General features: G+C 43.8%; 1 protein-coding gene across 1 annotated transcript in view; it reads right to left on the reverse strand.

The window, feature by feature from the left end:
- The window catches only part of LOC139640440 (protein FAM13C-like), a gene marked incomplete at its 3' end in the record, with an annotated part of 13,004 nt that extends 4,923 nt beyond the window's left edge, over positions 1–8,081 (reverse strand). Inside the window, exons 1-2 of the mRNA XM_071514636.1 lie at positions 7,868–8,081; positions 2,229–2,595 (exon numbers count right to left, since the gene is read on the reverse strand). Coding sequence (XP_071370737.1) covers positions 2,229–2,595; positions 7,868–8,081 — 581 coding nt within the window. The remainder of the gene's footprint in view (positions 1–2,228; positions 2,596–7,867) is intronic.
- Between the last annotated feature and the right edge of the window lie 4,211 nt (positions 8,082–12,292).

Raw genomic sequence — 12,292 nt, forward strand, 5'->3', positions numbered from 1 at the left:
AAATATATAAGAAAGGGAGAAGATTACATGAGGATAAACAAATACATGATCGGAAATAAAGAGATTTTCTGCCTGCTTCTCTCCTTTCTTTCTCTCTCTCTCCAGACAGCAGCGAGGACGTGATGAAACTGGGTCACACACACTGTGACCCTCAGCTTCAGGCTGTAGGTCAGAAACAAATAAGGAGGGACGAGGAAGGACGGGATTATATAAGGCCGCACTAATGCAACAGACAGATAGGGGTCAAACAGAGAGAGAGAGAGAGGCTTTTCCTCTGTCTGGTTGTAAAGCTGCTCTGGGCAGCTTGGTGCTGTGGCGCCCCCAAGTGGCAGCAGGAGGTAACTGCTGAGAACAAGTGGGGACCGGACGCTCTGCTCTGTTATGCCGCTTTTCCACCGCATGGTACCGGCTCAACTCGCCTCGCCTCGCCTCGACTCGCTTTTGGTAGTACCACTTGGTTTTCCACTGCAGATAGAACCCCCTCAATGTGCCTCCTCCCCCACAATTGGTCGTCATAGCGACGCCGTGACGCCACATGAAACTGCCGTGACGTCATCTTCAATGCGACACACACAGCAGCAATGGAAGGGAAGGTGTTCTTGATTCTCGGTATGTGGCTGTTATTCACAACAAGGAGACAGATTTTATTTCAGAAGAGGCTGAAGGCAGCGAGACAGCAGACTGCTCTCTGGCTGCTCAAAGGTGACACAAGAGGGTAAGCTAACCTGGTAGCTAACGTTAGCATATATGTCACACAATGATGACAATTCTCTCTGACCAATCAGTAGTCTGCAGTGTTTTCACGTCACCTTTTGGTACCGCCTCAGCTCGCTTGGAACCTCGACGGAGGTGCTACCAAAAAAAGTACCAGGTACCAGGTAATATGGTGCCTGGTACCTGGTACTTGCCCAATGGAAAACCAAAAAAGGCGAGTAGAGTCGAGTCGAGTCGAGCCGGTACCATGCGGTGGAAAAGCGGCTTTTCAGACACACTTTATTTAGGCTGAGAAGACAAATCAAGACATTTTGCCTGGTCAATCTTTAAGTACGAGCTGCTTTATACAAAGTGGTGATGGATGAAGGAAGACAGACACGGACAGAAAGTTAAACTAACACACTGCTGCCTCCGTTCACACTGCAGCTGAAAGTGAGATTTTTTTTTTCCTCTCACATGTGACTCACATCTCAAGTTTTTTAACAAGTGTGAACAGCAAAAAGCTTCACGCAGTCACATGTTTTTTTTTAAAATTCCCATCTGAAGCACATGGATATGAGCTACAAAACCAGATCCAGAGGCACTACACGTGACTTGTATTTAAACGTACTTAAATTGGAATTTTTCAGCGTTGCCATGACAATAAGTAAATCTTACATCAGCAGCTTGGCTGAGCAGAGTAAGCGTGAAGGATAATGAGACACAACGATGGACAGAGAGACAAATAGACGACTTGACGCCTTGATTCAGTCAAATCTCAACGGCACAAACTGTAACTGAAATGTGTTGGAAACGAAGGAGAAGTGAAGGTACAGAACCTGAACCCAGACCTTAACCAGGTCGTTTTAGTGGTCTAACTGGAACCTGAACCCAGACCTTAACCGAGTTGTTTCAGTGGTCTAACCGGAACCTGAACCCAGACCTTAACCGAGTTGTTTTAGTCCTGAACCCAAACGTTAACCGAGTTGTTTTAGTCGTCTAACCGGAGCCTGAACCCAGACCTTAACCAAGCTGTTTTAGTTTCCCAAACTGAACCTGTTAGTCAGCCTTTAGCTGAAAATGTCCAGTTCATGTTTTTGTCACAGAATCCAGTTCATGGTGGAGGAACGTCATTTTCTCATAATTCCTGTCCACAGCAGGTAAATCTGTGTTTCAGAGTTTGTGCTCATTTCACGACTTTTTATGAGATCATGTTGGAATGTAGCCATAGACAGAGAGACAGACAGAGACAGACAGAGACAGAGACAGACTGAGAGGCAGACAGACAGACAGACAGACAGACAGACAGACAGACAGACAGACAGACTCACAGGCAGACAGACTCACAGACAGACAGACAGACAGACAGACAGGGAGACAGACAGACAGACAGACTCACAGACAGACAGACAGACAGACAGACAGACAGACAGACAGACAGACTCACAGACAGACAGACTCACAGACAGACAGACAGACAGACAGACAGGGAGACAGACAGACAGACAGACTCACAGACAGACAGACAGACTCACAGCATGTACTGCTGGCTGCAGGGCGGGGACGGTGCGGTGTCGGGGTCGGAGTTGAACCTCAGACTGTGGCTGAGGCTGGAGCAGCGGGGGGAGGGGAGGGGGCTGTGTCCGCCCGCCAGGAGCTGGAGGAGAGCACCGCCTCCTCCCCCTCCTCCTCCTCGGTCCCTGTCTCCTCCCTCTCCTCCTCCTCCTCCTCCTCCTCCCTCTCCCGGGCTGCTCCTCTGGGGGGAGTAGGGCGAGTGGTGCGGGCTGGGCGGCGTTCCTCCGTCCGGCTGCTGCTGGCCCGGCTGGATCGGGGTCAGGGGCTGGTGCTTGGGCGACTGGTTTTTGGGCGACTGTGGCGGTCTGGTCAGGACTGTCAGCAGCTCTGTGGAGACAAAAAACAAAAAAACACAGAGGTATGAAATTCTTCGGAAACATAAATCGCATCACTTCGTGTGCAGCAGAGGATTTTTCCCAGGAAAGAGCTACCAGACACCGGCTGTTTAGAACAGACAGTGGAAATATGGGTTGGATCACTGTTGTGTTAGTCAGATAGCAGCAGAACAGACATTTATTTATATGAAAAAGTTGCAGGTAATTACTTTAAAGTTTAGTGGTGTTAGTGACTCTTAAGGCCAAGTTATATTTCTGCGGCGAATTGTCGTCTACACCACCGAACCACTAGATGGCAGCGTCATACTTTGTTAACATGGAAGATTCCCATTTAAATCAATCGTAGATGTCGCGCATGCGCCATTTTACAACATTTTATCACAGCCAATTTAGGCTATTTTTGTAAGCTAGCTAGCTAGCTTTGGTGAACATATATGATTGGAAACAAAGTAGTATCCAATTATGGAATTATATTTATCACCACTTTTGGCTGATGTGATGTGAAACATGATGGGTTTGTTTGCTACATCAGTTAACTAGCCAACTCGGTAACATTAGCGATTAATATAAAATGGCCATGGCAACATAAAAGCTATATAGCTGGCTAGTGAGTTCGCATCAACCTTAATGCTATTCAAGTGCGAGACGATTACATTTGTATTTCCAAGTGAAGATACACATTAATCTGTGGTAGTGACAGAGCTAATGGCCGAAATTTAAAGGGGGGTCTGTGCTGTAAACCGTTTACACTCAGATCAGGTAGTGACTCAGATCGGGTAGTGACAAGCGTTCCTGGACGGTCGGAGCGGCGGCCATCTTGCTGTGACCCGTTGGACTAGCTTCTGTATAAAGCGACTCGCAGCAAGTCACTGAGCTGAGAGGTTTTACAGCAAGAACCAAAGCAGCTTCTCTGTCTCCTTGCTGCCATGGATTGCTAACATGCTAATGTTGACTAGAAGAGCTAGAGAGAGAAGTCCAGTCTGTGATAAAGCTACGTTAGCCTCGTCGCTAACGTTAGCTTCCAGTTGAGTTTGCTGAGACGGTTTGCTAACAGACTCATCTGCTCAGTCCAGACTTGTGCCGTCACCATAGCAACTAACACTTAAAAATTCCATAACTGCCATTTTATGCTGTGCTAGCCAAATTAGCACGACAAACAGTGGAAGGACTGTTCTGTCCATCCAAGTTCTGTGGTTTACACTCTGTGAAGCTCAGGTTCTGGATATTTCTCGCCACAAATTCAGTGACATCTGGTGTCTTTGTAATTGGGAGATGATCTGTTGTACAGATGAATGTATTGGTGATCCTCCTCAGCTCGTCTCTCTTCCATCTCCTCCATGTTGTCTTCACTATCAGCGGACATTCCGGTGTTTACTGGCATTTTTATACGGAGTTCCCAACCGAAAGCTAAGTGACGTAAATTCATACACATTTCAGAGGCTGTATCAAATTTAATAAATATCTTTACACATTTAAGCATATAAAACACTAAGTTACGAACTTAGTCACGAACATGAAGCGGGAAGCCTTAAATCCCACTTTGGGCGACAGTTACTTCATGTAGAGAATCGGTATTGGCTGATAAATGGAAAAATAAGAGCCTTGAGTACAGAGCCTGCACTTCTTACAAGTATCTGTGACATGGTGAAGGTACAGGAAGGGTTAATAAAGGGTTAATATCAAGTATATGAATACACCGACACGGACGAAAGTAAGTGTCCGGAATTGGATACGAATTTTGAATCTCAAAAATAGCTGCGCTATCATCCATTTGCAGGGACTGGAAGAAAATCAATTACAAGTTAAGATAAAAGCGATATTAAACTTTAAAAAAAGACAGATGGAGGATTGTTAATTTAAGAGAAACTTTAGCGAAAACAGTACAGGATGAAATATATTGGTATATGATTGTGATTTTTTGGTCATATGCTGTCCGGAATTGGATAGCCTGATGTTATATCCTCTGAAGCTCAGGTTCTGGATATTTCTTGTCACAAATTCAGTGATATTTGGTGTCTCTTTATAATTGGGAGATGATCTGTCGTACAGATGAACGTATCGGTGATCCTCCTCAGCTCGTCTCTCTTCCATCTGCTCCATATTGTTTTAACTACCAGTCACACTTCTTGCGTTGCCCGAATACACTAATACGGTGACACTTCAACACAGAAGTATAAATTGTGCTTTACAAGACCTATTATAGTATACTAGTGCGCTGTATCATATGTTGGGTCTCTAGTTTAGCCTAAAAGACACAGAAACTTTTAAGTTTTAAGTGGAAATCACAGCTTTGTTGTCCTGGTTTCCTCCATGATGTGTTAGTGACGGTCAGAAGAACCAAGGTTAAAAAACAAAGTTATAAAACCCTGAGTGAATCACAGTGACGACTGTAAAACTACACTCTCTCTCTCTTTCTTTACTTCAGTCACACCATCCTCTGCTTTCTGACTCATCCACTTTAATGGGTGCAGATGCAGTAGCGACACACACACACACACACACACACACACACACACACACACACGGTCGCAAACTAATGAGAACTACTGGGGAAAAAAAGGAAAGTTTGTCAAATGGAACAGAACAAAACTGGACAGAACAGGTTACACAAACTCACACACACACACTCACACACACACAACGTAATGGCATGTGAGAGAGAAGAGTGTTTGTGTTTGTGTAACCTGTTCTGTCCAGTTTTGTTCTGTTCCATTTGACAAACTTTCCTTTTTTTCCCCAGTAGTTCTCATTAGTTTGCGACCGTGTGTGTGTGTGTGTGTGTGTGTGTGTGTGTCGTTACTGCATCTGCATCGATGATACATCATCGAGTATATTATTAACCATAAAGGGAAAAAATGATTTAAAAAAATGCCCAAATTTAGGGAATAATAGAGAGAGAGAGAGAGAGAGAGAGAGAGAGAGAGATTGAGGGATTGAAAGGCAGTGGAGTGTGTCTCACGTGCCTGAGTTCATGTGCATCTTTGAGAGAGCGGTGTGTGTGTGTGTGTGTGTGTGTGTGTGTGTGTGTGTGTGTGTGTTTCGCTTCTACACTCTGTTCTATAAATAGCAGCAGGCGTGGGGAAACAACGAGGCAGCCCCCGGTGGAGTGCCAAACACACCACACACACACACCACACACACACCACACACACACACACACACACACACCACACACACACACAGAGCATGGCTGGTGGCCTGCTGTGCAAAATAAACTCACTCCACAGAAAGGCCGGTGCTGCTTCTCCTCAAATACCATGATGGTTGTTATATTACATACATACATTATTCATTATTACACTATATTTGTATACTATATATATGTATGTAAACTAAATAAGAACACTGTAGTTCCTTTACCAAAAATACTCAACTCATGTTACATTCAATCCTCAAATTTTCAGTCCTCAAATTTCTCTGATGTGTGCATTTTTCCTGCATTGACAAAACCACAAAAATAGAAATTGAAGTGAGTCTGAACGGTTTGACCGCTATGGGTTTTTGAAAGTCACTACCAATATTTACAGATGTTTTTGGTTTAGAAATATTCTTGATCTTTAAATTTGACCATTTTCATGCCATGTCAGGGTGGAATTCAGGGTGGAAAAGCCTCTGAATCTGAAGCATTTAGACCATCATGGTTAAATAAGAAAAACCGACGAGGGGATTGGCATCAGAGGACCGCAGCACTATGAAGAAGAGATTAGATCGAGGGTCACAAAATGCTAAACGGCTAACTGAGGGGGAGCGTATCTATGTTCCCAGGGTCCTATGTTTAACCTTAACCATCTATTTACAGTGGATGGCCAGTGCCTAACCTGGATAGCTCTGATAAAAAGCCCCTCTGTTCTGTGAAACAGTTGTGGTCAGAGCTCTGGGTAAACATCTACACACAACCAACCTAACCACAACCAACCTAACCCTAAACCCTAACCCTATCTAACCATATTAAGCGAATACAGAGCTGGGGAACGTCTTTTTCAGGTTCCCATTATGTGCTATATAGAGCTGGGGAACATAGGACCCCTTTGTCATGTTCCCATTATGTGCCAGATAAATATGGGGAACATAGAACCCTGGGAACATAGGAATGACTCCAACTGGGGAAATAACAGTAATTTCTGTGTTGTTAGCATTTTGTGACCCTCGATCAAATCACTTTTTTACAGTTCTGCAGTCGTCAGACAGAAAGAGAAAGATCTGTCAGTGGCAACAGATGTATTGTGTTATAATCTATACTGAGGTGATTGGAGAGGACAGAAATTTGGCTTCATAACATTGCTGGTAATGGTGAGAACCGATCTATAACCTGCGGAAGTACGTCAGCTGTGGAAAAAGGTCTACAGTTGATGCTTTGACTTCCCTGTGCTGTGGCTGCTAGCCTCAGTTTGATAGCCAAAACCAGCTCACTACTGGCCACTGAAAAGCCATCACAGACAGACAGACACTGACTGATCATGTAGAACATATCCTGTGTATTTGTTGTTATTTTTAATGTGAAAAATGTTGCATTATTGCAGCTTTAACACTTTAAAGTTTCAGGCTGTGTTGGTGGGTGTGTCTCGGAGGCAGTTCAGCAGTGGAGCATGAGTCACACATCTCTGTTTGCGTGATACAGGAGCTGTGACAGAGGCAGGGAAACGATAGTAGAAGATAAGAGGGTGAAAGCAATGGAGGGAGGTAGATAAAGACAGGTGGAAAGAAAGGTAGGAAGACAGAGAGTATAGAGAACAGCCAGACTGGGGATTGGAGGAAAGACTGACAAAATGGAAAGAGTTTGAGAGAGATAATATGTAAAGAGAGTGAGGGTTAGGGATTCGATTCCCACCAGGGACGCCCATGCTTAAAATGTATGCATGTGTGCTTATTCATGGTAAGGCACTTTGGATAAAATTGGTAAACCTGATAAAAAATAAAAAAAGAAACGTTTATCACCTTTACTAAGTCCTTTACAGAAAACACATGGTACACAAAAAGAAGAGACAGACAGAAGTGCATCACAAACTCCAAGAAATAGGACCAAAGCTCATATGTGCGCCTCTTCACATGCATGAGAAAAAATGTCCACCAAATAGTTGATGTTACAAGAAAAAATCTGTAGCGTGAGAGCGACAGAGAAAGACAGAAAGATGGGGATTGTTGGGACAAAGAAAGACAGAGAGAGAGAGAGACAGAGAGAGAAGCGATGAAAAGATGACAGAGAGAAATAGAGGTAGAGAAAGGTGGATGGTGATGTAAGAGGTGTAAAGCAGAAGTCCCGGTACCTGGCGGGTTGTTTTCGTCCGCGGGGAAGCTGTGGCAGAGAGCCAGCGTCTTCCCCTCCTTCCCTCCGGGCTCTCCCGGGCCACAGGGGCTCCTCTGCTCCTTGCTGCCCAGGGCAGGGGGGCTCTCCTCTGGGGACGGACCCAGCGACGAGCACCCCTCCACCTCCAGGGCCTGGAGCTTCAGCAGGGAACTCTGCAGGCAGAAGCAGAACATGCCAGACGGTTGGGGACTTGTAGCCCAGAGGTCAGTCAGGTCCCAGGAGGAGGATATAGTCTTGTATTCCAGAAGATAGTCTGGTCCCCAATATGTCAAACTGCAGTGGGGAATAACTAGGGCAGTAAGGCAAGGCAGATGCAGTTCTTAATTAAAACAAGAGCTTGTAATCCAGATATTAGCCAGCTCCCAGCATCTGAAACGCCCCATGTGGAGGAGTAGTATAGGTTTTCTAAGTGGTAGGATGGATAGAAAGAGGTAGGATAGATCTTCTAAAGAGGAGGATTGTAACCCAGACGATAGTCCGTCCCCAGCTGCATTGAAATCCAATGGGAAATGTCCCTGTCAGCCAGACTGGTCAGACTAATTATACAAACGACAGAAGTCAATCAGCCACTGATCCAGCAATTAGTCCAGTGCAATCCGATGACACAATCCATGAAGCCTCTCTATCTAGTCCAGTTGCATTCCAGAGATTAGTCAGTTCTGCTCCAATACGGATCAGCAGAGAGTAGAGTCCAGATGCATGCTGTCTCCACCATTCACAGAAATACAAATCATAATTTTTTTCTTTTCCTCTGGCTTTTTCTCTCTTTCTTTTCTCTTCTAAGTCAGTTGCACTCCAGCAAATAGCCTGCTCCAGCAAACGTGGGTTCAACAGAAAGTAAAAGCATGGTATATTTCACAGAGATATGACTTCTCTTTTTCTGTCTTTTCCAGCCAGTTACAGTCCAGCAATTAGCCAGCTCCGGTCTAACTGAGCTCAATAGGGAAAAGAGAGACGGAAGATTTAGCATCTGAATGCATGCCGCCTGAATTATGTATCTGCATCCAGCCCTCTCTCTCTTTCATCCTCTCTTTCTGCGTGTTCGTCGCAACTGATGATGCTGATGCTGCGTTGGTCTCCTCCCTCCCTCCCTCCCTCCCTCTCTCTTTCTCTCTCCCACTCTTTCTCTCTCTCTCTCTCTCCCTCCCTCCCCTACATGGATTATTCATCCTCTGGCTCGTGAAGAGAGAGAACGGAGGGAGGGAAGGAGGAAGAGGAGGAGGATGAGAGGAGAGGGGGAAGAGGTGATGTTTGGCGTCACACCTCGCTCGCTCGCTCGCTCGCCCCACTCTCTCTCTCCCCGTCTGCCTCCTCCTGATAGGATGAGAGGTGGATGGAGGGAAAGAGAGAGAGAGATGGAGGGGTATCTGAAGAGAGGGAGATTGAAAGAGAGATATAGTGTGTGTGTGTGTGTGTGTGTGTGTGAGAGAGAGAGAGAGAGAGAGAGAGACAGAGAGGGGTGGGGTGGAGAGAGGGAGACATATGGGAAAGATGGAGGACTCCTCTGTCTTTCTGATCGTGAGGTTTTTCCCGCATCGGTGGGGGATGGGCTCTGACTGCTTACATCACCATGTGTGTGTGTGTGTGTGTGTGTGTGTGTGTGTGTGTGTGTGTGTGTGTGTGTGTGTGTACGTAGTAGGGCGTGGGCTGCTGCTGTTTCAATTTCATTCATAAAAAAGGGAGGTTGTAGCGAGGGAGGAGGAGGAAGGAGGGAGGGAGGAGAGGAGAGGAGAGGAGAGGAGGTGAAGCTACTTGTTATTACTCACACATCCACAGCTGGTTTAAAGGACACAGGAGGAGGTTTGACTCTCCGCTGCTTCGTGTTGCGGTTTCATTTTTCGGTCGTAAGCGAACACTTCCTTCCTTCCTTCCTTCCGTCGGGTGGAGAGGAAACAAAGTGCAGCGTCGGCTTCGATTCATGTTACCATAGGGCTGGGCGATATGGTTGAAATCAATATCATGATAATCATAAAGATTTTTCTCAATATCGATATAGGGCTGGGCGATATGGACCAAAAATCTTATCTCTGTATTTTTAGGCTGAATGGCGATACACAATATATATCTCGGTATTTTCTACAAAGTGGGCTAAATGTTCAGTTGTAAGTAGGGCTTGGAGATATGGACAAAATCAAATATCTCAATATTTTTTACCAAATACCTCGATATCGATATTGCACCAATATTGCGCCAGGGATGACTATTGGTGCTTTTACAAAATATTTACACAATGAGATTTTTGATAAATAATCATCAGTAATGTGGATGTAATGACTGAGTGGGTAAAGGCAAATAATAGAACAGCTAGAACAGTCTGGTAAATTCAGAAAATTAATCAAATTAATGTTCATCTCATTGAACCGAATGGTAATGTTAGGTGTGATGTCAAACAAAACAGAAATATTCAAATAATATTCCTACCAAACCTCATTTTATGAGAGTTTTTAAGTAAAATTTGCTTGTCATCATCAATTCAGACAGCAGAAATGTGTCACGATATCAAAATATCTTCATATCATCACGATATGATTCCACTGAAAGACGATAAACGATAATATTGAATTATCGCCCAGCCCTACAATGTCGATTCATCAAGCGTTTATTTGAACGGAGAACACAGATGTCAGTTGCAGCCCTTTACCTGCTGTCTACGTCTTGTGGCTTCCCCCCAATATTGTTTTCAATGCACGCCGTTTGTAATTAGATTTTTTAATATTCATTAATTTTATTGTTGTTTTTAAATAACAAACTTTACGGTGTCAGACCAAGCTTAAAATGATCTGCCTTCCTGGCTAATTCTCCAACTTGTTCATTCATTCATTGTTGTCATTAAAGCCCCTGGAAACCTAGTCTCAAATATTATTTTTTTTATATAATATCACAGCTGATCACATTAAGTATCCCTCCAAATATGAGTAAAAAAAAAAAACGTTCACAACTATTATAAAACAGAGCTCAAAAACAGGCAATCTGGTCGGCTACCTCCTGAGATAACTCCGCCCACTTTACATCAAGTATCAGAAAAATGCCAAACGGTTAAATCGATTTTTTTGAACGATCGGAGTATAATTGAATTTTCATATTTTTCATACAGTTTTTATAAGCATTCAAGACAAGAAAAATCACGGAATTGCCTTGCCAGGGGCTTTAAGTGACACTCAATCAGCACACTGCGATTCATCATGCCATCAGCCAATAGCAGATGGCAGATGGCCAATAGCCAATAGCCAATAGCAAATAGTAATAAATAAGTAAGTAAATAAGTAATTGCATGCTTTTAACCATTAGAGGGCAGCAAACCCACAACATTGGTCTGGGGTTTAGTTAGTCTTGAATACTGTCCGATTCACTCAGCTGGGTTAGTATGTAGAATGATAGATTTTTGGAAGTTCGTTATATCCACTGTTTCAGATATCACAGAGTCTGAAATACCATGTGACCCCAGGATTTGGCTATTGGGAGATGCCGATATGCTTAACGTAACTCACCATAAGATATATTTTGTTTTACTTGCCGGCACCGCTGGGAAAAAAAATATTCTTATAAACTGGAAATCAGAAAACTCACCATCACAAAAACACTGGCTGAATGAATCTCTTTAACATATCCTTAAAGGACTTGGTGTTGCGAATGATGTTGATCACTGTACCATTCTCAGGACGGGGTGGGGGGAGGGTGTGTTTTATTTTTGTTTATTTTCTTTTTCTCTTTTCCTTTTTTTTTTTTCTTTCTCCTGTTATTGTATTTTACACTTTGTATAAAAAAAATGACAAGTGTACTTGTTTGGTGCGTTGTCAACAAATAAATCTTTAAAAAAAAAAAAAGATGAGAATGATTTGTTTGTTCAGTTCGTTGAATACTACGAACTCTGAATACATCTGTAGTGTTGTGTAACAGGGGGTTGGTTTGTCTTCTTATCCAGTTAACTAGTACTCATTTCCTGCTCAGGACCAAAATATTTATTATTTGGTCATGAGGGAGCGTCTGCACTCGTCCGACTCGGTGACTCATCCTCACTTCCCTCCTCCCTCCATCCTTCCCTCCCTCTCTCTCTCCGTGCCTCTCGCCTCTCCTCCTCGTTCCTCTTGACGCAGGTCCACACACATTGCAGCATCACAGAGCACGACTACTGCACAACCACACACACACACACACACACACACACACACACACACAGGTTTCTGCAGCACACTGACAATATGAACTATCTTAACCCCAACTAATAGTGGTGCACTAGACAATGAAACTATATCTGCTATAGATCCATTTTGGAAAAATGATCATTAGGCTACTTGATGTGAATTATGGTAGTAAACAAATTGTTTGTCTATATTACAGATTTGATCGCATTACCTTTGAGTAAAAAGTGACAATACCATGGTGA

Source organism: Centroberyx affinis, unplaced genomic scaffold (genome assembly GCF_046629955.1).
Source record: "Centroberyx affinis isolate AG114_WGS23_722 - 3 ecotype Tasmania unplaced genomic scaffold, CSIRO-AGI_Caff_v1 ptg009460l_1, whole genome shotgun sequence".
Taxonomy (NCBI): domain Eukaryota; kingdom Metazoa; phylum Chordata; class Actinopteri; order Beryciformes; family Berycidae; genus Centroberyx; species Centroberyx affinis.